The 27579-nt window shown below is 43.5% G+C and overlaps 2 protein-coding genes across 4 annotated transcripts; one reads left to right on the top strand and one right to left on the bottom strand.

Annotated features, from left to right (window-relative positions):
- Nucleotides 1–598: 598 nt before the first annotated feature.
- IL17RB (interleukin 17 receptor B) lies at nt 599–11808 on the top strand (the record flags this gene model as incomplete). The annotated part of the gene is given in 14 exon segments (XM_082637694.1): nt 599–641; nt 1003–1065; nt 1068–1157; nt 1919–1941; nt 1945–2059; nt 3545–3672; nt 4081–4145; nt 4147–4357; nt 6223–6390; nt 7351–7495; nt 8610–8723; nt 9936–9938; nt 9941–10410; nt 10415–11808. Coding segments are annotated over 14 exon segments (1716 nt in total). The 3' UTR covers nt 10493–11808.
- Nucleotides 8625–27250, bottom strand: ACTR8 (actin related protein 8). Of its 3 annotated transcripts, XR_014295521.1 has the most exons (16): nt 27023–27250; nt 23937–24107; nt 22445–22555; nt 21717–21821; nt 21261–21434; nt 20650–20743; nt 20299–20431; nt 18443–18596; nt 17557–17652; nt 16906–17046; nt 15599–15863; nt 14662–14825; nt 13642–13830; nt 11965–11998; nt 10137–10205; nt 8625–8712 (listed from the first exon to the last, which is right to left on the bottom strand). XR_014295521.1 is itself a non-coding variant. In XM_082638604.1 (14 exons), exons 1-13 carry the CDS (start codon nt 27143–27145, stop codon nt 13687–13689), a joined length of 1875 nt encoding a protein of 624 aa, XP_082494730.1. In that variant the 5' UTR covers nt 27146–27250; the 3' UTR covers nt 11942–11998; nt 13642–13686. The 3 variants fall into 3 exon arrangements, 2 of the variants coding, with proteins under 2 accessions (XP_082494730.1, XP_082494729.1); XM_082638604.1 differs by lacking the exons at nt 8625–8712; nt 10137–10205 and having other exon boundaries at nt 11942–11998; XM_082638603.1 differs by lacking the exons at nt 8625–8712; nt 10137–10205; nt 11965–11998 and having other exon boundaries at nt 12186–13830.
- Nucleotides 27251–27579: the final 329 nt, after the last annotated feature.

Raw genomic sequence — 27579 nt, 5'->3', positions numbered from 1 at the left:
AAACTATCAAAAGTCTTGCCTTCTGTCATACAAGGTGTTTAGAAACGTTGAGGCCGTGAAGGATCAGATTCCAGAGCTGGTGGACTTAACCACGCTGTGTCATGTCACTGGAACTTGCGGCTGCCTTTTAGGTCCAGTATTTTATTACAAAACCAAAGTACTAATTACTTTTTCTTATAAAAAGACATGAGCAGTTAACTCCAAAGGATTTAATACTGGCCTTTCTTAGACACTGATGATATTATTTTCTAAGTTCTCTTTATTATTTTTTAAAATAAATTTTATATATTTTATTGATTTTATTTTTGGCTGCATTGGGTCTTCGTTGCTAGTGCGGGCTTTTCTCTGGTTGCAGAGACCGGGGGCTACTCTTCGTTGCAGAGCATGGGCTTCAGTAGTTGTGGCACATGGGCTCAGTGGTTGTGGCTCGCGGGGTCTAGAGCGCAGGCTCAGTAGTTGTGGCACGCAGGCTTAGTTGCTCCGCAGCATGTGGGATCTTCCCGGACCAGGGCTCGAACCCCTGTCCCCTGCATTGGCAGGCGGATTCTTAACCACTGCGCCACCAGGGAAGCCCTAAAAGTTCTTTTTAAAAGATAACATGATGAAATCACAGTTGCGTTATGATTTGATAAATATCTCAGGTGAGTCCTTTTATATTAGAAGAATAATTTTTTAAAGCACCTGGGAAAGGCACCATGGACTGCACTCTTCTGCTTATCTTCTTGGCACAGCCAGTCCTTAACCTGGGAAAACTCAATAAATATTCTAGACTGTCCTGAAAGCCTGCAGTTAAACATAAGAGTGTGAAGGGACCTTCATGGTGGTCCAGAGTTATCCCCTGCTTGTAGCAGAGACGGCTGAAGTGCAGAGAGGGGTAAAAAAACCCACCTCTGGTCTTTAAGGGAGGTGATGGCCAGGCTTGAGGGTCAAGTGTACTAGTGGTTAATCAATGGCCCATCATAGCCTACCATGGGGCCACGTAGTCTCCCTCAAACTGTGAAGTGGAACCAGCTCAGCATTCATCCCTTGTATATGCATTTAAAGAAAAAGATGGTGTTTTGCCTAATTGGCAAATGAAAGCTTGTGGTTTGACGGTATTCAACATGGCACTTGGTGTCTTTCTCTCTTACAGACGATTCAGTGTGGCTCTGAACCCAGTAGGTGCACTAGAAACAGGGCTTTACATCAAAAGCACAGTTGGACCTTTAGGGGACCCGAATCCTGGCAGTAGGTCATCAGAGACCAGGCACAGGGTGAACCATTGCTTTGTTAGCTGATGTGGGTGAAGCCTCTATCTGCTCAAGGCAGAGCTCCCAGGGTTTCAGGTGAGCTGGACTCCTGGCAAGTTAGAGGCACAGGAAGGGTGGGAATCACCATGCAAGGTAAAAAGGGAAGCCTGCCACTCCTTGGAGGGAGATCAAGTGCCATGGGGGGGACGTCACTTACAGTTGGGAACAGGATGCAAATGTTTTAGAGAAGGAGTGTGGGAGATTGTAGCATTTGAAGAATGGGTGGGCTTGTGCCCAAGAAATGTGTATGGACAGGGTGAGCTGGAGGAGAGATGGTACCAGCAGAGACTAGGAGGTAGGGAGGGAGAGTCATGGGGGCCAGCTGGCTGGAGTCCAGGATGAGGTGTGGGGAAGGCAGGACTGATCCTAATAAACATGTCAAATATATTGGATACACACATACGTATGAAGGGACCCAGAGTGGTTACACGTGCTCTGTAGGTTGGGGCCAGGAGGTTGAGCATCACCTCGGCTGCACATCAACCAGCACTGAGAAATGTCTGGCCTGCCTTAGCTGGAAGAAGAGATGAATTGTGAGTGAGGGGTGGTCAGGGTGGGTCACGTAGAGCAGGTGGCATTGGATTGGGCTGGGGAGGGGGGCTGTCATGGGCAGTCTCGCCTTCTCCCAGGACCATCTCCAGAATGGATGGTCTGACACACCCTGACCCCAGGAGACTTGAGGGATCTCCGAGTGGAGCCTATTAAAAGCAGTGTTGTGCTGGAGGACTATTCAATTTTGATGAACATAAGCTGGATACTCCGGGCAGATGGTAAGTTTGCATCAATCAAAGATAAGGCCTGATGTGTCTGCTAAAGCAGAAAAGGGCAGACTCTACAACCCATTGCTTCCCCTCCCAGGCACATATCCAACAGAACACGTACATGCACGCACCAAAGCCACAGACTAGAATGTTCATAGTAGCAGTATTCATAACAGCCAAAAATGCCTCAAATGCCTGACGGTTGAATTAGAATCACAAAACGGAATCCAGTATAGCAATGAGCATGAATGCTCTGTAACTACACACAGTGTGGATGAATCCCACAAACAAAAGAAGCCAGATTCAGGAGTTCATACCTTCACATCTGCACAAAGGCCTGCAGTCCTACCCACCACATGATTCCATTAACAAAGAGTGCAAAACAGGCAAAACTACTCTAAGCAGTTAGAAGTCAGGACAGTGGCTACTCTCAGGTGGGGAGTGACTGAAAGGAGGCCTGAGGGGCACTCCTGGGGTGTTCCTTGACTTAAGTACTGGCTGCATGAGTGTGAAAACTCATCAAATGGCACGCTGGTGTGCTTTTCTGTATGTTATGCTGTCCTTCATGGAAGAAAATTGGGTAAGGTCAGAGATGATCCCCAAGGTTTAGGAAAACACTCTCTCGGGTAGATAACTTTTCCACCTCCCAAAGGGCATTGTGGAAGTCCTGGCATTTCTCTGAGGCACCTTGTGAGTTCTTTGGATGAACCAATCCTGGGGACCTAAAGGCCATGTGTGTAGGTTCCACCCACTATATTCAGCTAAATTCCATCCGGTCAATAATCTGGGAGTGCCAGTCGGGTTCCCAGAGGGCCAAGGGGAGGCAGACACAGGCACAGACTCCATCAGGGGAATCCTGGAGGGACCTGTACTCTGAAGGGGGTTGGGGAGAGAGGAGCAGGAGAGGGCCCTGGTGAGACCACATTAAATTAGATGTTGCAATAAGGCATTTGGCTTCATCCCTGGCACAGAGCAGGCTCATGTATGTTAGCTGTTGTTATAGGCGGTGGTACATGAGTTGGGCCTTGAAGGAGTAAGACTTGGAGAGGCAGAGAATAGGAGGAAAGGGCATTCCAGGGAGAAGGAGCAGCATGCATAAAGGTGCAGACAGAACAGCCATGGCTGCTGAGGACACTCTGAAAGGCCTTTGTGGTGTTCTATACAGCAGGGCTGTTCCTCTTAAAAGAGACCCAAAATAGTGCGGTTAGACTCCTCTTTGCAGGTATCTGTGAAATTCAGGCTCACCTAAGAGGAGGAAAGGCTTTGGAATTTGAATCCATATCCTTCCACTGATGAACTTTGTAAGCCACAGCAAAGCTCCCTGAAATTCCCTACGCCTCACTTACCCCATCTGTAAACTGGAGATAATCATAGTGCCTACCTTTGAGGGCTACAGTGAATGTGAAGTGTGATGAGGCAGGTAGGCTGTCTAGCATCAAGTCATCCACAGATTTAGCACTAAATACACAAGTGCCCTCTTGCCCACTTTGGCAGCCAGCATCTGCTTGTTGAAAGCCACCAAGATCTGCGTGACGGGCAAAAGCCACTTCCAGTCCTTCAACTGCATCAGGTGCAATTACACTGAGGCCTTTCAGACTCAGACCAGACCCTCAGGTGGCAAAGTAAGCACTTGGAGACACTTGGCTAATTGTCACTAATCCAGGTCCTTTGTTGGGGGTGTGGATGTTGTGCTCACATACAGGCTGCTGAGAGCTACAACCTGGAGCCTGAAGCAGAATGCCTGGGTTCAAATCCCATTTGGGGCCATTTCTCTGCTGTGTGCCTTGGGCAAGTCAGCATCCCTGGGCCTCAGTTTCCCCATCAGCAAAGTGAGGGAAGCTGAACTTAAATTACACCCTGGCTCTAGAATTTTACACTTCTCTGATTCTGTGAGTTACACTGGCAAACCGTGTGGGATCCATTTCCTTAGCAGCCATTGACTAGAGACATGAATTTCAGCAGTAGGTTAAGGAATGAAATTATAAATGAGAAGAACTTGGAAATTCAGGGCTTCCCGCTTTGCCTTGCAGTGGACTGCAATGCAATTTTCCTACATTGGCTTTCCTGTAGAGCTGAACACAGTTTATTTCACTGGGGCCCAATGCAAATATGAATGAAGACAGCCCCTCCCTGGCTGTGAACTTCACCTCACCAGGTACACTTCCTCACTCTTCTCTTACTCTCTGTCTTGCTGGGACACCTGTTTTGGTATGTGGTTTGGTACAGAGAAGCCGGGTACCCTGGACAAGGCGTTTGGCCTTGCTGAGTCTCGGCTTCCTCGTGTGTAATATGGACATGACAGTAACCGCACCTCACTCACAAGGAGAGGATTAAGTCAGGTGAAATGGAGGGGAAAGCCCATTCCTGTGTGTCAGGCACTGATTGAGCACTTGACACGCATCATCTCACTTAAGCCGTCAACAACCCCGAGGTTGGGACAGCCCCGTTTTACAGATAAAGAAACTGAGAACTTAAGTAACTTGCCCTGGTTACACAAGCAGAAGTGAAGCTGACAGTCAAACTCTGGTCCTTCTGGAATGATGCACTTTAGCCATTCTTTGTTGTTGATGCATAACGCTTGTTCCAGCCTCAGTTTCCTGGCAGGCTGTGTAGTCTGACAGCGTGTGGCTGGTCTCTGAGGATGTACAGACTCCAGTAGGTTTGTCCCCCGAGCTGCGGTGAAGAGGCAGATGGCACTGAGTTGAGTGCTGGGTTCTTGCCCTTGCTCTGTGACACACAATCAGCTCTCTGGTGTCACACCTGCAGTTATCACACACAGGGTTGGGGTGAGGATGAGATGGGATCATGGGTGAGGAGGGTCCAGCATGGTGCCCGGCCCCAGCAGCTCCCACGTCACCCCCACTCGGCTGGGTCACCTGTTCTGTATCCCATGCCTGTCCCTGTCCCAGGTGTAGCATCGAAGCCAAATGGGGCAATTTCCAATCTGTCATTGTTCCTTGGTCATGGTCCAGTGTATTCTTGGCATCACATCATTTACTACACAGTAGCGCCCAGCTTTCTTGATGAGACTAAATCTCATTTTTTAAATTATATTTTGGAATAATTTTAGATTTATAGAAAAGTTGCAAAGCTAGTACAAAGAGTTCCCATATACTTCTCACCCAGCTTCCCTTATCGTTAACATCCTACATTACCGTGGTCTATTTGTCAAAACTGAGAGTCCAACACTGGTACATTTCTATGAACTAAACTCCAGACTTTATTGGATTTCACCTGATTTTCCATTAATGTCCTCTTTCTGTCCCAGTGGCATTTAGTCCCCCGTGTCTCCTTCGTCTCATCTGATCTGTGACAGTTTCTTAGTCTTTCCCTGTGTTTCACGACCATGACAGCCTCGAGGAGTGATGGCCATACATCCTGCAAACCCAATCTGGGTTTGTCTGGTGTTTCTCTCATGATTAGACTGGGGATATAGGTGTGTTTGGTGAGAATTCCGCAGAGGTGAAGCACTCTTCTCATGACACTCTATCAGGGGTGGGTGACATGCACAGGACGTCACAGGTAGTGCTCACCTTTGTCACTGGTTAAGTGGTGTCTGCCAGGCTTCTCTGTGTAATCTAGTATTTTTCCCTTTCCCAAATTTTAGTTTTTGGAAACAGATCACTAAGTCTACCCCATCCTGGGGTGGGGGTATAGGGTGGGATTAAGCTCCACCTCCTGGAAGGGGCAGTATCTACACATATTACCAAACCTCATTTTTGAATGGTTGGTTTCTAAGTCTTCTCTTGGGGATCACAGATAGTTTTGATAAAGGCTGTATTTAAATTAGACTCTGGTTATCACTTCATAAATAGATAACCTTCTGTTTAACAGTATAATGTTAGCATCTCATTTAAATCTGGTATCTGGGGCTTCCCTGGTGGCACAGTGGTTGAGAGTCCGCCTGCCGATGCAGGGGACACGGGTTCATGCCCCGGTCTGGGAAGATCCCACGTGCCGCAGAGCAGCTGGGCCCACGAGCCATGGCTGCTGAGCCTGCGCATCCGGAGCCTGTGCTCCGCAACGGGAGAGGCCACAACAGTGAGAAGCCCACATACAGCAAAAAAAAAAAAAAAAAAATCTGCTATCTGACCTCATATCTGAAATGTTCTGGCAATTCATTACAGGTGTGGTAAGCATATGTGTGTGCACACTTGTTGGCAAGGAGTTAGTTAATTCTTGATTTTTGTCTCACTCACCTGCACCAGAAGGAACTAACTCGAACTTCCGTGGTGGTTCAAGCGACTGGGCAAAGTGAAGGTGCTGTGGTCCAAGTAAAGCTGAACGAGATGCTCTGGGGAGGGGAGGAGAGGGGAAGGGCACTGAAGACCCACTGCACCGCAACTCGTTGCCTTTGAGGGGTCTTTCTAGTTGCAGCAGATGAGTTCTCTCCCCAGCTCGCTTCTGCCAGCAGTCTCGCCATCATGTGAGGCTGATGGGGAATCCCGGCTTCCATCTTCACAGCTGTGAGGTCAGGAAGCTGACCTTATCGTCATGGTCCCTTCTGCTTTTGTGAGTGGCTGTTGACTTTCCAAGGTGCTTTTATTCCTATTTTCTGTCACAGAAACACAGAGGAATTCTGAGCCATTTTATTATCCCAAGCCTCCATTTTCACTGCAAAATGAAGTAACAAAGGATTTGAAATCAGCAGGCTTGGGTTCCCAATCAGCATATGAACTTTGAAGGGCAACTCTGTCCCCTCGGGGACTGCATTTACTCCGCTGGAGAACAGGAAGTTGGGCTAGCAGGTGCTCTCACAGCTCTTTCCACTCTGAGTGTATGCTGTGGGGCCATGGAGGGTCCCGGTAGGACACAGCTACACCCAAGACATAAGGGCCTTTTTGTTCTTCATTCCCGGGACATACAGGCAGAGCTCAGACACGCCTGGCGGAGCAGATACCCATCAGCACGTTAGGACTGCAGCCCTTTTCCAGGGAACCAGACTCTACTAGTCCCAAGGGACTTACATGTCGTAAAGCACTGGCTTAGGTCAAGAGGAGTCCCACTGCTCTGTTTTTTGGAGGACATATTTGTATATGTATTAGGATGTGACCTAACCCTTTTAGATAAGGAAATTAACATCTTAGCAACATGTACAAAGTTTAGGTTCACAGCTCAGGAGTCTTAGAAGGTGTTTGGTCTTGAGTCACTAGTCTGGATTTTAGGGCTTTGTGACAGAAGTATGACCAAGGAAAAAAAACGTCCTATTACAATGCTAGAGAGGGGTTGAAGCCAGAAAAAAACGGAAGAGAAGTTCTGGTGAAAGTAGAAATAAGGCTGAGCCCCTCATTTCTCCTTAGCTGACTCCGTATTTCCGTACCTGTGCTTCATTTATGAGATCAAGATCCGTGACCAAGCAGGATACACACAAGAAGGGAAACAAAATCAACGGTGCAAAATTGATGTTCAGAGTGCCCCAAGAATCTGCTGAAAAACGTCAGGGCTGTAAAGGGACTGAGTATATGAGGGAACATGCATTTCACTGCTTTTTGACTTTCTTATCCATCTCAGTGGCCCAGGCCTGGCTGTTACTGTAATTCATTGTGGCCACACAGACATTTGGATAACAAATTAGGAATAGTGGCACCAAGAGACACACATCATTGGTGCCTGAGAGCAGCTGATTCTGGAGAATGTCTCTCTGGATTTAGAGATGTTAGTACCTTCGCTGCAGGTTGACAAATAAAATGCTTCCAGAACTAGCCCAGGGGTGGGGTCAAAAGTTAAAAGGGGACTTCCCTGGTGGCTGAGTGGTTAAGAATCCACCTGCCAGTGCATGAGACATGGGTTCGAGCCCTGGTCCGGGAAGATCCCACATGCTGTGGAGCAACTAAGCCCATGTGCCACAGCTACTGAGCTTGAGCTCTACAGCCTTCAAGCCACAACTACTGAGCCCATGTGCCTAGAGCCCATGCTCCGCAACAAGAGAAGCCACCACAATGAGAAGCCACGATGAAGAGTAGCCCCGCTCGCCGCAACTAGAGAAAGCCTGCGTGCAGCAACGAAGACCCAACGCAGCCAAAAAAAAAAAAAGTTAAAAGGTGCTGGTCTTAGAAACCCACCTCCTAACAATCCTGACTGCTGTGTAGGCACAGTGCCTACGGATTCCTGAGCACATGCACACGCTGGAGCTTAACTGATCCTCAACATTCCCGTAACCAGGTGGCATGACCCCCCCCCCACATCTGTCAGTCTGACAAAACAGCCTTTAAAAATGCCATCTATCCATATTATGTATTAAGTGATTGCACCCAGAATAACATTAATTCAGCAAGAACAAAAAAACGAATGTAAACTCTGGCTACCACAGTGAAAATGTGGAGTAAAAGGCCAAAATGATTTTAGAGGACTGTTCCTAACCTCCTGGGCCCCCTCCCCCTTTTGAGAATGTAATGAAATACCTGGACACTCTATGGAAAAACACACTGATCTGCAGACCCCCTGGAGATCTACTGACCCTTGGCTTTAAAGGGACCAAAACTTCCACAAAGCACTGAGTAAAAGTTTTAGTTTCCAAATAAGAGATAAATTTGGTTCTGTTCTGCTGAAGATGAATAAGCTTTGTTTTCTCCAGGCAGAAGTGTGCTGGGTGGATGGCTGCCTCTCCTCCTCTTGGCTCTGCTGGTGGCCACGTGGGTGCTGGCGGTTGGGATCTATCTGACCTGGAGGCATGGTAAGGATTATAATTCAGTTCTTCAAAGAAAGGCAGATGAGGAAATAACACTGATTTTTTTTTTTAAAGGAGATTCCTCCAAAGGCAATCACATTTTGGCATTACACAAGAGTCAGACATTTATTTAATGCCTCAGAGCTCTCCTAAAGACTAATATAATGACTGGACCACACCTGCTAAGGTAAAGTAGGGATTGGGACTCCAGATCTGCTATCACCTGTTTTCTTTTTACCATCGAGGCATCTACAACAAGTGTAATGGGCCAAAGATAGCTGATAACAAATTACATTTTACCGTGATAGGTACTCTATGCTAGTTCCTACTTTTGAAAAATAATTCTTCCAAAGCGTAAGAACAACACTCACTTGGATTCATATACTCTAAGGATCTTGCCAACTCTAAAACACTGAAGACTTGAATAAGAAATCAGAATATTTATATAGATACACAGCTAGAGGGAGGCCCACTGAAAACCTCTGCTTCTCCTCCCCTCCACACATAGACAAGGAAATATAAATGTAGTCTTTGAGTTGTTTGTGATGTTGTATACAGAACAAGATTAATCCCATGTTCTTTCTTAGGTAAGCAAGCCACGTCAAACTTTGACCTTAAGAATACTTATATTAATGGCTATTGTTTAACTTGTATTCATTACAGTAGTTTCATACCTAGTTTCCATTCTTTAGCACGTACAGGACAGAATTCCAGTTGAGTTCCAGCTGAAATGGGGTACCACTTAACCTTATGGAACTGTGAAGAAACTCTACCACCTGTAGGTAGAAGATGGAACAACTACTGAGTTGACCCAACTCAAAACATGATGTGAAGGGCAGAGAGGTCAGCTGTCCTTGTTCACATATGGCACTAAAAATACTAAATTTACAACCACCCACCTGAAACAGAGTACCTTAAACCTGAACAGTTTCTATGAATTTATTTGAAAAGCTATGGGCTTAATCAAGAGGACTAATTCAGTGATAGGGACTTAGAAAATACATCTTTTAAGCATCTTTAAGGTTTAAGCACTGGTGTGTTTCAGGTGATGTGTATACAAAAGGAACATCAGGGGTATTTTCCTCTCTGGCAGTTGTAACATCCCTGGTGCTACGGTGATGTGGCCTAGCAAGGGATCATTTATCAGCGATAGTTTAGACTAGAGTAAAAGCCTGTTATTTGCTGTCCACAGATGACAAATGCTTTTCTCCCCCACAGAAAGATCAAGAAGACTTCCTTCTCTACTACCACACTACTGCCCCCCATTAAGGTTCTTGTGGTTTACCCATCTGAAGTATGTTTCCATCACACAGTTTGCTACTTCACTGAATTTCTTCAAAACCACTGCGGAAGTGAAGTCATCCTTGAAAAATGGCAGAAAAAGAAAATAGCCGAGATGGGTCCCGTGCAGTGGCTTACCACTCAGAAGAAAGCCACGGATAAGGTCCTTTTCCTTCTTTCCAGTGATAACACCACGTGTGATGGTACCTGTGGCAAGAGGGGGGGCAGCCCCTGTGAGAACTCCCAAGACCTGTTCCCCCTCGCCTTTAACCTCTTCTGCAGCGATCTGAGAAGCCAGACTCATCTGCACAAATACGTGGTGGTCTATTTCAGAGAGGATGATACCAAAGACAACGACACTGGGCTCAGTGTCTGCCCCACATACCACCTCATGAAGGATGCTACGGCTTTCTGCAGAGCTTCTCCATGCCAAACAACGTGTGTCGATGGGGAGAAGGGTGCACGCCTGCCACTACAGCTGCTCCTCCCTGTAGCCCAGCCACGAAGCAGGAGACCTTAAAGCCTTCCTACTGCTCCAATTACAGGAGGAAAGCATCTGTGACGATTCTGAAGTTTACCGTACGGGCTACTTGTAGGGAGGATTACAGTTGAACCTTGAACAACCCAGGGGGTAGGGGTGCTGACCCTTATGCAGTCGAAAATTCATGTATAACTTTACAGTCCACCATCTGTCTCTGTGGTTCTGCATCCATGGATTCAACCAACTGCAGACCTGTAGTATATATTTATTGAAAAAATCTACATATAAGTGAATCTGCCCAGTTCAAACTTGTGTTGCTCAAGGGTCAACCATATGTATACCTGCTTTAGCAAAAGGAACTAAGGGAGGATTCACAACTGAATACATACACCTTAGTCTAGTAATTAAAAGTTTTTATGCTAATAAAATTGTTACAAATTTACTAACTACTGTGGCATTAAAGAACAGAAACTGAATTTATAACTATAAAGCTAAGTCAATTTCACACCTAAAAATCAAGAACACTTATAAAACTATAACCATTCAGATAATCAATGATAAAGCATCTCCCAGCCGAATATCCAGTCTTGAATAGTCCATGCTCTGCAGAGCAGGTAGAATTGTTTAGCTCTATAACTTTCTAAGTTTAATTAATGAATGCCAAACCTAAGAGTCCTCACTAATTCACTCAATAACTTCTTAGGTGAAAAACCTTCTATTACACACACAAGTCCTTATTTCTAAGATAACAAAAATAGGGAATAACAAGCTGAACCTGTCTTTGCTGACCAGATGACCTACTCTATGTGGAACCACTTGTATACTTGGTATTTGCATAGGACCCTCCCTCTCAGAACTAGATTCATGTCCTATCTGACTCTTGTACAGGTGACTTTTAACATCAACAACAAAATACATCACTTGCAGAGCTGATGTCTACTTTTGCCCAAAGTTACCTATTGGAAGTCACTGTCAGAATTCAGAGTTTTATGGTTATTACATAACTTTCCACGTTCAAAACAAAAATAATTCCTATGTTGAAGTTAGCCCTCCTGAAGTAATTAGTCATTTTATAAATGAATTATTGCACTGGTTTACTTAAATAAAAAACAGAATCTACCACAGAATTACAGAATGTAGAGATCTGTGGCGTTTTAAGTCTTTCAACTTTTTACTTTTCTCAAAGCATCTTTTTCTTAATGCAGAGGTCACCAAAAGGTTGTTTATATTAGCATCCATATTTTTCTAGGAAAGCTTGTCTCTTTCACACAGTGCAAGACTGCATCTGCTCTAGAATGTGGATCAGTTTCAGGTGGATGACTGTTAAAATGTTCTTGTAGATTATCCTTAAAGGACCATGCCACTCCTTCTAATACATGTCTTACAGATAAAGACCAAAATAAGGAAGCATAGAGTGTCCAGCTTCACAAGCAAATGCTTAGCAATGCCTGAAGCAATACAATTAATGTGGTAAAGCTCACTTACTTGTCATGGTCAGTTTTCACGGTGCTTGTAAGTGCTGGTAATAGAAGACAGCTTATGTCAAAACTTGGACCAGAAACCAACCTCCTCTGAATCAACATCTACCAGTTATAAGAGCAATATGCTATTATGTGAAAAACTATTATAAACAGAAATACATTATGCTTTTGGAACTAGGTAGCCAGTATTAAATTGTGTTGAAACAGCCCAGAAACATAAAATCAGTATTGTATAAATGTAATTATTTTGTTAAAAAACTGAAAAAATAAAAGCATACAATTTTCAAATTTAAGGCAAACATCCCAAATAATACTAGCAAATTAAAATTTTGTAGTACTGGCAGACTTTTCTTTGTTTCCAACCTACTGAGCAGATATGCAAAATAATCCTATTTATTTAAAATGCTCTAGTAACAGCATTTCTCCAAGTCCTAAAACTTCCAACCATCCTTTTTTTTTTTTTTTTTTGGCCATGCTGCGCAGCTTGTGGGGTCTTAGTTCCCCGACCAGGGATTGAACCCGGGGCCACAGCAGTGAAAGGGCCGAGTCCTAACCACTGGACTTCCAGGGAAGTCCCCACCAACCGTCCTTACTGTTTCTATATTCCACTTACCTGCATCTACTTTTGTCTTTCCCCCAGTCCCACTCCCACCCTCAGTTCTAGAGAAGCGAGATGGTCCCTGGCAGGGAGTGGCAGGAATCAGGCATCCTCCCCATCCTCCCAGGTCTCTGAGCCCATAGGCTGTGCTGGCTGGCTCCAGTCTCCAAACCTCCTTCCCTTCCTCTGCCGGGGCTCAGAAGGCTGCACCAAGGCCTGGACCACTGGTGGTAATAGCTGTCTGTATTTAAACTTTGGTTCAGACTGCTCACAGATTAAGGTCAACTGATCATACTGAACAAAAAGTGCTCCAAGAACTTTCACTTCATTTTTCAGCTAAAAGAAAATTGGGGACCTGAGGCTTAAGTTAGAAATTACAGCAGTCTCCTTGTTTATCTGTACGACACATTAGAAAATCATTAACCTAAATCATTTCTATCTGGCTTTAGGAAGCAAATGAGTTTTCCTTTTCATTTCTGTTCTGTTTTGGTCAATGACTGTTTTCCTTCCCCAAGCCCACCCCAGATTATGTCAGTAACAAAAGCCAGCCAGCCCAGCCTTAAATCTTTGCCTCTGGAAATCTAGACCTGAATGTGCCCCAATATTTTTTGTAATACAGGAGAAAATTTAAAAAAACAAAAAACTTTCTTTCCTATTTGGAATTTTAGCAGCATACACAAGTCATGACATATGTGCTTGCTGTACTAGATAAGAGGGAAAATGCGTGACCAGACATTTCTCACAATTCAGGTACACAGTCACACACCCACCCCTCATGGTTATGTGAGACTGCCTGATGACTCGCAGAAGCCAACCTAAATGAAGGGCTTCACCACCTGAGAACCATTCTACTGCAACAATTTAGACCATCGGGAGTTAGAGAGCCTGAAGAAGGGGCAGGAGAGTTTACCACTGAAGACTAAGTTCATATTTATTCTCAAATGTCCTGACTATAAAAGCAGCTTATTTTTTACACCAATGTCATGTTCTCAACATAAAAGTTAAAATTCATTTATTTTCATAAAACTTAAGCACCTAGGTCAACAAATTAGAATATAAATGTTCTATAAGAGTCTTTTATACCACGAGGTTATGTGTTGGTCTTCAACAGTGACTTTTCTGTCCATTTCACCACACAAAAGCAGCTCGCTCCCGTAGCATACGGACGCCAAAGCGCTGCCATTCTCTCTGATAAATCCACAGCTCCTGTGTTGTATCTAAACAAGCCAACACTGCCCCTCCTTTCCATGCAATCAGCCGGGGATCCATGTCCTAGAGAGGTGATAAACAAAGATATTTCAGTGTAAGCAGACTAGACATATACTTATTCATCTACTTGAATTTGGGGGTAGAAAACACCCTGCTGAGTCAATATGGAATAAATCAGATTTTCAACTTGCATTAAAGACCCATGAAGGATCCATGAACCACAGACATCCTCTATTTCAACTCACAAGAAAATTTTTTAGTTTTTATTACTGAAAATGCTACTATTCACTATTTACTATTATTCCACAAAGAGTCCCTATAGGCAGGAACATATGTAAGGACATAACTTATTTTGAAGTTTGACTGGAATAAATATATCCCACAATCCCTCTCTCAGAATTAAAATTAAATAAAAATATTCCCAGGAATTGTCAGTGAGAATAATAAAATACAGACACAATCTGTTTCTAAATTCCTGTGTTTATGGTTGCCAAGATAGTTCAAACCAAAAAGATCCTTGAAAATCACCTGGTCTAGGGACCAGCAGGAGATTCTTAATATGAAAGAGATAAAAATGGAATTGTTCTGGCTGACAGCGTGAGAACAGTCAGTCTTCTCCTTGCCCCATCTAGTCCTGTGACAAAGGCGGAAGTCAGTCATGCTAGTTTGGAGGGCACAGCAGGGACTAAAAGCCAGTAATCTAGTCCCTAGTCCAGAGCTCCTTTCACCACATCTGTGACCTGCTGAAAGTAATTTTTCCACTTGCTCCAAGCCCTTAAGAACTCCCCAGACACAAACCCAAGCCTCCCAGGATTTTCTCTGTCCAATACATTACAACTAGAAATAATGCTGTTTCACTGGCAAAGAGTACAACTTGCACCGTGTACAACATACCTTGGGCCTTGTGATCACATCCACATTTTCAATAATTCGCCTGAATGAAGGTGGCATCTTATTGAGAATTCTGTGCTGCAGAAATTCTTGAGCTTTGTGAAACATCAAACCACCTCCCACCACCAGGATGGAGCTGTACATCTTCTTTTTGGTTTCATCAGACGCTGAAAAGACAGTGAAATCCCTTCCACGCTTTTTCTCCATATCCACCACCACCCCAGGCCAAGCCACCATCATCTCTTGCTTGGATAACTGCAGGAGCCTTCTCAAAGGTCTCTCTCCCAACCCATCCTAGACAATGCTACCATGCAGCCCGAGGAACCTTGCAAAACACAAATGTGAGCATGCTGCTGTCCCACCCCCAACCCTGCTAGTAGCAGGATTAGGACCAGAGTCTCTAGGGGGGCCTACGAAGTCCAGCGTGCTGTGTACCCACCACTTCCCACAGCTTCACCCTGCATCCTGCTTTCCAGCCACACTGGCCTTCACACAGGCTTCTCCATCTACCTGGAATACCAAGGTAACACCTCACTCTCCCCCTAGATCCCTCTCTCAAATGGCTCTTCCTCAGGAAAGCCTTCCCTGCCTCCCCGCCTCCACAGCTCCTCCTGAGTAAAAACCCCTTATTAAACCCTCAATCAGAAACTCTCAGAACCCTTTAGTTCAATTTTGTAGCACCTGCCACAGTTGTAATCTCATCTTTGTGTGGTAAGTTGACTTGTTTTGGTCTCTTCCACTAGGCTCCATGCTCAGCGAGGCCAGGAACCAGATCCTAACACCTGACAATGTAGGCACAAAGCAGATGCTCAATAGCTTTTTTTTTTTTTTCTTTTTTTTTTTTTTGCTCAATAGCTTTTGCATGAACATGCTGCAGGGCAAAACTACACCCTGGCCTGAACCCTGTAATTGCTCTCTCCCGGCTCCCAGACGTGCTTACAACAACAGTCTATGCTATGGAGGATGGCTTTATCCAGACCCAGGGCTTTCCCTTCAAACAGCGAGATGGCAGTCTTCCTGGACATCAGTGCAGTGAGAGCTTCCTCAGAATCATTGCCAGCCATCAAGCAGTCTCCCTGGGAGGATCCCAAATCCACCTCCTGGGAATGCAGTCTTTCTGGAAGATCAGAGGACTGGCCACGAAGATCCCCCTCAAATCCAATGGGTTTGGATGCAGACTTTCGGTCAGCAGTAGCTTTTGCAGACTTTAAATCAATCAAAAGGAGAATCAAATGGATGGTAAGGCTATGATAGAACACGGTTGATGTTCTCCAGCTAGATCCCCCCTCTCCCTACCCCACTACTCTATACTCTATAAAAAGGTCTGTCACTGTGCTGCAGAGAGGAAACACACCATAGTTCTACGACCAAGCACCTGGTCTCCACCCCCGGATAACTGGGAGTGAGGGGTGGTGTGCAGAAGATGAGGAAGTGCTGACAATTCCAAAACAATCATGGGCAGGCAGCGCGTGAGGTAACATCTCACTCTCCCCCTAGATCCCTCTCTCTCAAATGGCTCTTCCTCAGGAAAGCCTCACCTGCCTCCCCGCCTCCACAGCTCCTCCTGAGTAAAAGAGCTATAACTTTGCTATTACTGATTGGATTTTTAAGATTGAAATGTCGATGTAGATGAACCTTTTTCCCCTGAGTTTTTAAGTATAGTAGTTCACTGGAATTCTTAGGCCAGTGGCTGTTATGGGTCCTCATTTTCAGACCTTATCTAAGCGCCCCATGCTCAGCTTTGGGACAGGAACAAAGACTAGAAAAGGTTCACTGCCCTCTTCTCTCCATCATGAGCCGCTGTTTCATTAGCAGATAGGAGCTTTAATTTGTGCCCCTGAATCAGACATCCTATAACTAGGATCAGCTTTGGACAAAAAAATTCAGCTCTTTGCCTGTGCCACCCAGTTTTTGCATGATAATTTTAAAATAGGTAAGATTTTACTGAAAATACTACTGGATAAATATTCAAAAGTAGATAAAGTATTATACATAAACTACATAAAAAATAATTCATGCCAAAAGGGAAGTATCTTATAGACTGGTATTCTGAAAATTGATGTTTGCTGAATAAAGAAATCTGTCATCTTGATTTTAAACACAGACTTCATTTCATCTACGGTCTTAAAAACAGTTAACAGCTTTAGTATACTGTCAGATTGCACCCACTGCAATGATCCATTAGTTATGGGCAAATGTCTCATACAGGGACAAAACTGTCTCCTCTCACACATAATGACCACAGACCTGTTCTTGCTTGCTTTGTGTGGCCAGCAGGTAATGTTCATCATGAGGATCCTCAGGGTCACCCTGGGATCTGTGCTGCAAAGTTGTCATTTTCTGTCCAACGATTCCAAAAGTTGCTGGATAAAACAAAGCCATCGGAGCCTGTGCATGGAAGGAAAAGAATGACCAGCCAAGGATACTGCCTTCTGAAAAAACTGACCCATTAAATAAATTTTGTTCTTCCAAAAACAAAACTGGCAGATCAGATCCTATAAGTTAGACCGAGTAAGCATTCTCTTTCAGAAGTAACATTATTTCTTCAGTGCATGATAGGCCAGAAAACTCACTTATCATCAAATTGAATGGATGATATAACACCAGAAATCTCAAAGTAAATGTAAAATAAGTGCCTAGTAATCTACTTTATAATTTCCTAGTAAGAATGGTGCCTCTTTCTAAACAACAACTCATCACATACTGGCTAATTAAAATAATGGCTCAGATCTGTTCTGATCTGTACTCTACCAGTGGTTTAAATGTTGGGTTAACAGCTAATTTACAACCAGTTGACATTCTCACCTCATGAGGTTTCCAGCAAGTACATATTCTCTCAGTCTGATTGAACCTGACTGCCTTTCTTTCTACCCATGGAAATATATACCGATGTGTTACCTGGAGTTTTTCATCTCCTAATCGAAACTGGTAAAGAAGGGCAGGGGAATCTGGATGTCGAATCTGAAACTCATGGTCCTGAAGCCCAGAGATGTCCTGATTCCAGGAAAAGATGCTGTCAGTGAATCAGTAAAAGTGCATGCAAACTCTTCAAATGCCATCTAAATCTCACCTATAAAAGGGCTGCCCTACAACTTCCTACCACTCCCACTGGAACTTAATAAAACAAGAGTTCAACTGTACCTTGATTCTCTTTCAACATTTCTGAAATTCCCACTATGTGAATTTTTGTTTGCTTCACTATCAACACACACCAATACAATGTCCAAACCAGTAAGCAAATTCCCTCAATAACTGGGAAATGTTACCCCGTCTTATGTTTCTCAAAAAATTTTTTATTCAGAATTACATTACTTGAAAAATGCTTTTTAAAAAAGTTGGAAAAAGAAAGGTCTAAAACAAATAGCATAAAAAGGTAGCAATTCATATACAGCAATGACTAAATGTTGACTGTTCACAATACCAAGAAAGTGCTTCAAATGATAACATTTTATTAACTGTCTATACCTATGTATTTACCTGCTACTATTCATTACATCCAAAGGTTTATCTTTATCCTTTACTAGAATGATTGTAGATCCTAATGAGGGAGACATCTGCTAAACTCTCTTAAAAAAAACTAGCTGTGTTTTCCAGAGCCTGAGACACATCCGTACAGCTCTGACCTTACCAAAAAACTCTCTCACTCCTTAAGAGCTTCAGCCTCAAGGCTTTATAAACTTGGGTTGAACAGGTTGCATAATACTGTTAAGTTTTTAATTAGCTTTAAATATCTTCAATTTTTCCTGAAAACAAAAATAATCAGCAATTTTGATTTTGCTCCCACCTGATCTAAATGACAAAAAGTTTCTTTAAGGTGCTGCAGAAGAAGGCAATCCATTTTATTTGTTAACTGGCATTCTCTGTAAGGGAACCCAGCTCGCTGCATCAGCCAGTAAAAACATCTTGACACATCAGATCCACCATATGCCAGACAGAGCCTAGTGTTAAGAGAAAAGGGCAGATGGGTAACCTGTCAGTTAAGAAGGTGCAAAGGGTGCTCCAAAAACTCAGGCACAGTGAAACACAGCAAGTTTCAAGAAATGTTGTAGAGATAAATTAAAGCATGAAAGGACAGAATGGATGTTAAGGGAGAGAGAAAGGAAGCTTGCAAAAACCAGTGGTGAACATCTAGAAGCAAAAAATGCTATTTGCAAAAAATGTCCAAGAAACAGAATACATATTAAATCCAGCTCATTTCCAAGTCCATATGTGTAGCATATGACAGCTGTTTGACTGTCTATACTCACCAACATGTAGAAATGGCAGGCAGTGACACCGTAAGACAAACTTAAGGGAGAAAATTTTAGCGAATACTATCCATTAACTGAATATTTCTATGATTTGGAAAGATCACTGCTGTGTTGTTTTAGTGGTAGAAACCCTGGGTCCAGTGTTTTCTCTATACTTTGAAAACCAATGGCATTAGGTGTTACAAATGGATGAGCCCAAACAACTCAATCTGGGTTTGAGAATGCACTGTAACCTGGGGTGGGAGGTAACAAATTAACCTTTCTCATGGACTGCTTGGACCCTCTTTTAAATTTGTTTCTATGAGTTAAGAGTCAAACTTCCTATGTGGGTGACAGAAAGAACTGAAGCATCCTGAAGAAGCCATCCTGGAAGCACAAAATGCTGCAGAGAACTGCTGTGTGCACTACCTGAGTGTGCTTACCTGTGCTGGGCTTGTCTCAGGACAGACAAGCAGCAAACCTGCTCCTGCTAGTTATTTTATTACCTCTTCTATCAGTGATGACATAATGAATGGACCTGACCACCATAAAGTTACTCCTCACTCACCAAAAACAATTATGACGAGAAAAGCAAATACTCAAAATGCTAGCTGGCTAGAGAATTCAGGCCTGAAAACCTATTTTCTCCTACATGACTTGCCCAAATAAAGCTTTGCTGTGAATGTGATTGGTATCTCTCTGCCACACCATAGTGAAGGACACAGAGCTAACATACACACTTCCTCTGTGGGAAAGCACACAACACACACTAGGGCTTTCAGGAGCTGCTAATGTGAACTCTCTTTCTTTCTCTCTCTCTTTCTCTCTTTCTCTCTCTCTTTCTTTCTTTCTTTCTTTCTTTCTCTCTCTCTCTCTTTCTTTCTCTCTCTCTCTCTCTCTCTCTCTCTCTCTCCTCTCTCTCTCTCTCTCTCTCTCTCTTTCTTTCTCTCTCTCTCTCTCTCTCTCTCTATCTATCTATCTATCTATCTATCTATTTATTTATTTATTTATTGTACGCGGGCCTCTCACTGTTGTGGCCTCTTCCGTTGCAGAGCACAGGCTCCGGACACGCAGGCTCAGTGGCCATGGCTCACGGGCCCAGCCGCTCCACGGCATGTGGGATCTTCCTGGACCGGGGCATGAACCCGTGTCCCCTGCATTGGCAGGCGGACTCTCAACCACTGCGCCACCAGGGAAGCCCTGAACTCACATTAGAGAGTTCCAATGGGAAGGGTAAAATCGGCTATTTATAGCCGTGTTAGAATTTGCACTTCCGCAATCTTACTAGTTTCATACGAAAAATCTGAATATGTAATTCCTTACAAAAACTTCTTTCTAACTCATGATGCTTTCAGTTGAACAGGCTGTGTGGGGAGAAGGAGCAGGGAATACCTCCTCCCAAACTCCTCACCGAGTGTTCCGATGAGAGACCCCATCCTCCACACAGCACACGCTTGTCTTTTGGTCTCCAACATCTACAATACACGTGCTGCTTAAACCACTTCCATAGGTGGCGCACACAGACTCCTGATGGACCACGATCCCTGAAAAACAAAAGGCAGAGGGGTGAACAGCTGGGGAGCAGGAAAGATCCTACAACAAATATTCAGTTAAAGTCTAGGAACCTCCAGGCAATCATCCAAGTTATCACTGACCCTCCCAGAATAAGCATTTCAATAAAGCAGTGAATCAGATTAACTTTGTCAGGAAAAAACAAAAACAATCTCATTTCAGGCAGATTTCACTGGGATATCAGACATACCTGAAAAACCCATCTTCATTAGGATCATATTCACTAATTCTTTCACATGCTGTTTATTATAGATATCAGGAATTAACAAGATGCATCTATAATACTAAAAAGAAGAACAAAGAAAAAAATATAAAATGGTTAACACTCAAGTCAGGTCAAAATAAATTTCACACTTGTTGTCAAAGAGGATTCTCTCTAAAGCAGTAGCAGCAATGGCTAGAGGCCCAAAATAAAAACTCAAAGCTCTCTGCTATCCTTTAGGTTTTATGAAAAAAAAACAGAAAATGCTGAAGTTTTGTGGGCTTTTTTCCCTTTGAGTTATTTAACGCTTGTAAAATGAAAAATAAGACAACTGATGTTTCCGTAAAAGGTCCAGAGAGATGCATAAACATGAGCAAGCTTGCTGATTGCAGAGCAGTTGAGAGGTACACCAAGAACCAAACAAAATGAGAAAAAAAAGAAAGCACCAGAGGGGAATTCAGTGAAGGAAAAAAAGATATCCTTAACAGCTTAAGGTCGAGAAGGCTTCAAGGACACTGTCTTACAAACAACTGAGTATAGTATACTTTTATTGACCAAGAATCTTAAAGACAATCCAATAACTGGTCATTTCAGTTTACCTTTAAGTCTTTCAGTGGGATTTCCAAGTATTTTTGTATCGCATGAGACCATATTACTTCAATATCTGCCAGGACAGCTGTAAGGGAGCCCCCAGGTCCTGGGTGAATATTTAACTGACCTCTTCTGATAGGCCAGTGAATATTGTAACAGTCCAAAGGATTAACATACAGGGCCTAGAAAAGACAGGGAGATGAATACATTGTTAAAACTCTTCTCTCAGGGTTTTCTAGATTCACATTCAAAAATGTAAGGCCAGAAATTATCATTAACATTTGCTGACTGTTCTAATGTTGAGAGTGGTGTATGTAACATCTCAGGAGCCAGTGTGAATATCTGGTCCTCAGGGTAGGATTACAGAATGCTAAGAAAAACTAGAACTAGGTGGCAAAGCAAATTAATTTTAGAAATAGTATCTAGGTTTTCTTCTTCCATTTCACTGTAAAGAAGTTTCCTACCTCTTCTCCTACCAAAAACTCAGGGTGATGAGATGTGTTTGTCCACTTATTTCCAGAGCAATGATCTAAAATCGCAGGTCGCATCTGCTTGTTGTAGGAACGTGCCTGAAACAAAAGAGCATCCAAAAATTCTCTGAATCCATGCAAGAAAACAAAAAGGGGTTGTCCTCTTTTCTCCTTTCTCACAGACCAGATACAGTGGCAAATTTTAATCATAAATCCAAGATATGTGACAAAATATTGATTGGTCACAAGTGGATTCTCCTGCCCTATACCACAATCTTGATTTCTCCCATAATGTTAACACTTAGGCAGTGATTCAGTCAGTCCAAAATTAATACTGTACTCTGCTGAAAGTTGAATACAGATTTATATATCATACAGACTCATGTCTATTCCTAGCAGTACTGGTTTATCACATTAAAATGACAAATGTGGTAAGAATACAGTTTCCCATCAAGATCCTGGAATTACACACTTAAGACTCTCAGATAAACTAAATTTTCATCAACTTGATACAAGAAACACCACCTTACAAATTATTTGGCTTGCCTAGACATTTGCAACACAAATTCAGGTATTCTGTAGGTGGTTAAGAATGGTTTTTCTTCCTCTTTTAAGGAAATCCCATCTTTAATTTGCATAATGAAATAGGGAGCGCACACGAATGGTTACGACTTAACAGCAGTGGTCAAAGAATGAATCTGAAGAAAGAGTTGAGACTGAACCTGCTCAGGGGACACAGGAATCCGTCTTGTACCATTTGACATCTTTTTAGACCATATTGCTTGATCCACCATTTTAAGGCCATTTTGTCTTTGTTCATTACTTTCAGGTTTCTGGAGGAAAAGAATAGAGATGAAGAGTATAAAGAATTTAGTGAAAAGAGAAAGAAATGGCAAAATACTAATTTAATCCAGCAAGAGCAAATGCTCCCTCATCAACGAGTAGCATGTCCTTCACCTTCGTCACATGTATTAATCTTAAGAATTCAAAGTAATCTTATTATTTATAAATTAAAAAATCAGAAAAGAGCCATCGCCATAAAACTATCTGCAAAAATCTATAACCTCAAGTGACTTTTGACTGATATCAGAGAACTGCTACTTTATATTTACAAAGTATTCGAGAGACTCTTCCATATATCTATATAATTCTCATGTTTACAATTTTACAGTGTTTTATTCCTTCATGTGTTATTTCACTTAATTAATGAGTATTCAAGTTCTTGTGATATTGCAAAGAACACTCTATATTTTTATAAAATATTATTTTGTTTTCTTTCCATTTTTATTCCTGAGATTTATTCCTAAAATAGAATTGTAAGATCCAAAGATATGCGAAGTTTAGATTCTTACACTGTCAAGTTATACTTAAGCTTAGAAATGGACTTAAGGAGGGTCTGTTAGTTATGCTAAAAAATGGAACCCTAAGGCTTACTATAAGAATTATAGAAACCCAAGTTCCTAAAACTACCCTTGATTTAAAACTTAAAGCAGATTACAATGCAATACACATATTTAACACCCATCACAAAAATTTTCCTGTTAATTATCACCTGCAAAATAGGATGCCTACTGCATCCTAAGTAAATGCTTACTCCAAGGAAATACTATTTTTTGCCTTTAAATTATGATTTGATCTAAGATTGTAACAAGTGCTTATTGTAGCAATTCAATTTGCTACAGATTGAAAATATGAGCTCAATTTAAACTCTAAGTATGGGGAAGAGAAAATATGGCAGTCAGTTAATAGACACCTGGATGCATCATTTTAAGGGAGTGACAATTCTGTATCTTCCACTAAAGATCATCTTCATCAATACCCAATTCATCCTGATCGGTTAAAAAATTAGATTTACTTTTGTTATAATTACTTCCGTACAATCTAAAGTTGATAGCTCAGATAAAAAATGATATTTGTAACCCTGAATGATGTCGTTATTTTAAAATACATTAAAGCTATGAAGATGTCGTTCAAGATTATGGCATACATTGAATACTGAAGCCCTCCCAAGGAGACAAACATGGGCTTTCTCTCTAGGTCTTACATTTCTTTTGTGTGTGTGTGTGCTGGGGAAGGGGGGGGTTGGGTTTTTTGGCCACGCTGCACGGCATATGGGATCTTAGTTCCCTGACCAGGGATTGAACCCGGGCCCTCGGCAGCGAAAACTCAGAGTCCTAACCACTGGAACGCCAGCATCCTCCATTTCTGACTTACGTTTAGTCCCTCCCTTAGGAGCCAGTTGTCTTTGTACAGGGGCTGTCCCTGTTGTTTGTGTCTTCGTGCAATAACATGAGGAATGCTGGCAGGAAGTGTGTCTGTGGCTCGACCGATCCTCAGAGTTGTTGAACCTGGATGTATGACAACAATGAAGTTGCTCTGGATTTGCTGCAAATACAAAACATAGGAGTGTGACCTTAGTAAATAACATGCAGGTAACATGTTAAATAACACAGAGGTAACAGGCTAGACTAAGAAATTAGTTTCCTGTAATGACTATCAAACTCAAGGGTATCAAAATAATTCAGTAAAGGGAGTTCTCTGAGAGGCATCCAAATATTGCTCTCTGCCTGAATGCAAACTCTTTTTGTATCTGTGTGCCGAGGATCTGACTCACAGTACTTAGGTCAACAAATATTTGTTTAGATGAATGAAATCCTAACTACCCAATGCAAATCAAGCTATAATTTGGGGGCATTTCTGTGCCAATCACTGTGGGTACTATGGTGACCAGGACAAAGTCCTGACCACTAGAGAACGTCCCATTTACTAGAGAAGAGAGTTAAACAACGAATAAGAGTGTGGGGAATACTATGACTTGTGAAGTATGGGGTTCCCTAAATCTGAATCACCTGAAGATCCTTGTTAAAACAAAACAAAACAAAAAAGACCCTAAAGCTTCACTACAAATTTTCTGATTCAGAATCTCCAGGAAGAGAGAGCCTAGGAATCTGCAAGTTACAAAAGCTCCTGAAGTAATTAGTATGATTACTCAGATGTGACAACACTGGTTGAGAAAGTGAGAGAAGAAGTTAATTTAAGATCAGAATCACTGTTTTGCAATGCTGGAAAGTAAGTGGACTTTATACATGGACCACTTCCGAGAATGTGCATGAACTGTATTTTCGTCATTGATTTTTAAACACTTTACCCTTATTGGTTCTGTACTATTACCTGATCTGGCAAGAGTCTGCGGTTAAAAAACCAGAGGTCACAATTCTATCCTCACAGGTCAGAAAGCTCTGCTGCATTTCACCATCCATTATTGGGAGACAGTGAACAAGGACTGACAAAGCAGCACAAATCAGGACAGTGGAGTAATGACTGTGGGCTTTTAGATCTGTAATTCTCAAGGGGGCAGAATATAACCTGAATCACTAGGGAACCTTTACCATGTAAACCTGTTGAGGGACCCAGAGTTTCAAGAGGGAGTGGGGGAAGAAGGGACTCCAACAATCCCTTTGACAACAGGATGCCTCTGTTGAGAATCACCATTCCAGTGTGACTCCTAAGTCAGCACCTACTCTGCTCTGCCTTAAGCTACAGTTGTGTCTTCTTGGCATGTCCTCATTTAAAATATTTCCATAACTTGCCAATAAGATACAGTCCTGAACCTCCAAGATCAAGACCCTGCCTACTTCTCCAGCTTTACTCTAGAACCACTTACTTTTCAGTCTCTTTAATCTTCCCAATCCAGATGTCTCCTGATTTCTTAGTTCACTGTGCTGACATTCAGGCCTTCACAAACGCAACTCCCCTTGCCTGCAGTGTTCTTTCTCCCTGTTAAATCTTACTCCTCCCTTCAGGTCTAAAGTTAAATGTCATCAGACCAGGTTTATTTGTCCTCCTGCAATAAAATCTTATGGCACCCCTCCTTTTCATGACACTTATCATTCTTGTAATGATTTACTGTCTGCTCTCTCAAAAGACAAAACCTTCATGTAAAGGACTACTACTGTCTTGTTCACTACTCTGTGCCCAGTGCACGGCATACAGGAGCCTAGGAGGTATTTGTTGAATGCCCGTGGCACCACTCTCACATGGCCTCGTGCTCTGCAGCACACTTCTCAAGCTTTTGCGTGCTATGGCAGACAACACTTATCTAGCAAACTGAGTTAAACAGATGAGGTGGCTTGCCATCAGGGACATCTGTACCTCATTAATAGTACACAGGCTGCAGCGCACTGATTGGGAAGCTCTGGGGTGGTAAACGCAGTTTTCCGAAGTGTGGACAAGCAGTTTTTAATAATTACATATCTACCTTAACATATCAGAAAACAACTAGCCAATACATCCTACACATCATTTCCTGGACATTACTGCTTAAGATAAAATTGAGTAAAAAAAGTTATTCAGCAAATAATAGTAGAGGTCTCACAGAGGATATGGAAAAACCAAAAGTTGTTACATGACTGAAGTTAAGCAAATGTTGTTATAGTGGCTAATGGCCCAGGCTCCAGATTCACAAATCTGGCTCGAAATTCAGGCTGTGCCACTTCCTTGCTCTAGATAAAGTTCCTACCTCAGAGAGCTATTGTGAGGATTAAACGAGTTAATCATGTAGCTCGGAGTCTGGCTATCTCTTCCCAAGTTCTGCATTCCCTTCAGAAGAGGCCAGGCTCTGGCTTAGACGACCCTCTCGATGCCATCCCTGTTACGATCTCCAGTCTCATGTCTTGCTCCCTCTTCTTCCTCAATTCCAGACATCCTCATCTCCAACATTTCATGTCCTCCCTTGGCCCAGGTCTCTTCCATGCTGTTTTCCTGCCCTCACATTCCCCCTGGCTAACTCCTAATCATCCTTTAGGTCTTTGTCCAGGTGTCACCTCCACTGAAGAAACTGTCCCAGACCGTCAGGGCTGGAGGAGGTACCTGCTGTGTGTGCCCAATACCTCCCCCTACGGTCCTCTGCACTACCCCATCCCACTCCATGCCCTAGGTACTTACTGCCCACCCCCAACCGTGAGCTCCCCCTTCCCACCAAGTGGGAGAATCCTACAGAGTGGGAAATGGCAAGGCCCTTACACACCATCCAGTCTATCCCCTCAACTAGTTGGCAGGAAGGTGACAGCCCTGTGCTGGTCTCATGGCCTGGGAGGCTGGGGTTCGCACAGTGGCTGGTGTCACTGGCCTGGCCATCTGCACTGTGCCCTCGGAGCAAGCGGGGAACGACCCCCCTACACCACCCACCTGGGTGGGCGCCCGAAGACTCCCACCGTTCGCCAGCCTCCTCCCCTCGCCCAGCTCCGTGGCCCCCCGCCCCGCCCGGAAGCCGAGTCCGAGGCCCGCCCCCAGCGCCTCACCTCCTGCAACGACTCCGGCACCAGCGCGGGCACGATGGGTCGCTTCACGCCGCGCTGCTCCTTCTCCTTCTCCCCGCCCTTCTCTTTCCCGTTCTCCGTGTCCCCCTTCTCGGCCTGGGTCATCTCGGCCGCCGACGCCCCTCCAGCCTCTAGCCTCAAGGACGCAACGCGACCGCCAAAGAAGAGGCCTCAGAGCAGGATCAACCTCTCGGCCGACTGCCCACAACCAAGATGGCTGCCGGGAGTCGGCCCAGAGCATTCCGGGAAAGCGGAAGGGCGGAGCTGCACGGAGGAGGGTGAGGTGGGAGGGTGCACTGGCTGGATGTTGCTGTGATTGGTCCTGGCTGCAGCATGCCCGCAACCTACTTGTGTTTTGTTTTGCGTGCTTGCTGTGGAGCAGCTGATAACTGGTGTCTCGTTTCATCATCACACCTGTCTTTTCTGGCTTCTCAGACACCATACATAATTCTAGTTCTCCTCGTAGTTCACTGGCCATGCTCAGCCGGGCCTCTGATGTTAAGATTCTCTGGAGTTAGGGCTTCTCTCTATACACTCCT

Source organism: Mesoplodon mirus, assembly GCF_964341445.2.
Source record: "Mesoplodon mirus genome assembly, chromosome: 12".
In the NCBI taxonomy this organism is placed as follows: Eukaryota; Metazoa; Chordata; class Mammalia; order Artiodactyla; family Ziphiidae; genus Mesoplodon; species Mesoplodon mirus.
This window is presented reverse-complemented; position numbering and strand designations above follow the sequence as displayed.

Excerpts from the sequence above, each read along its gene's own strand:
- ACTR8 (XM_082638604.1), bottom strand. The coding sequence starts at position 27,145 with ATGACCCAGGCCGAGAAGGGGGACACGGAGAACGGGAAAGAGAAGGGC. Across the intron at positions 20,432-20,649 it reads AATGAAGATGGGTTTTTCAG|GGATCGTGGTCCATCAGGAG; the intron begins GTATGTCTGATA and ends TTTGTTTTTCAG. Across the intron at positions 18,597-20,298 it reads GTCTCTCATCGGAACACTCG|GCTCTGTCTGGCATATGGTG; the intron begins GTGAGGAGTTTG and ends TCTTAACACTAG.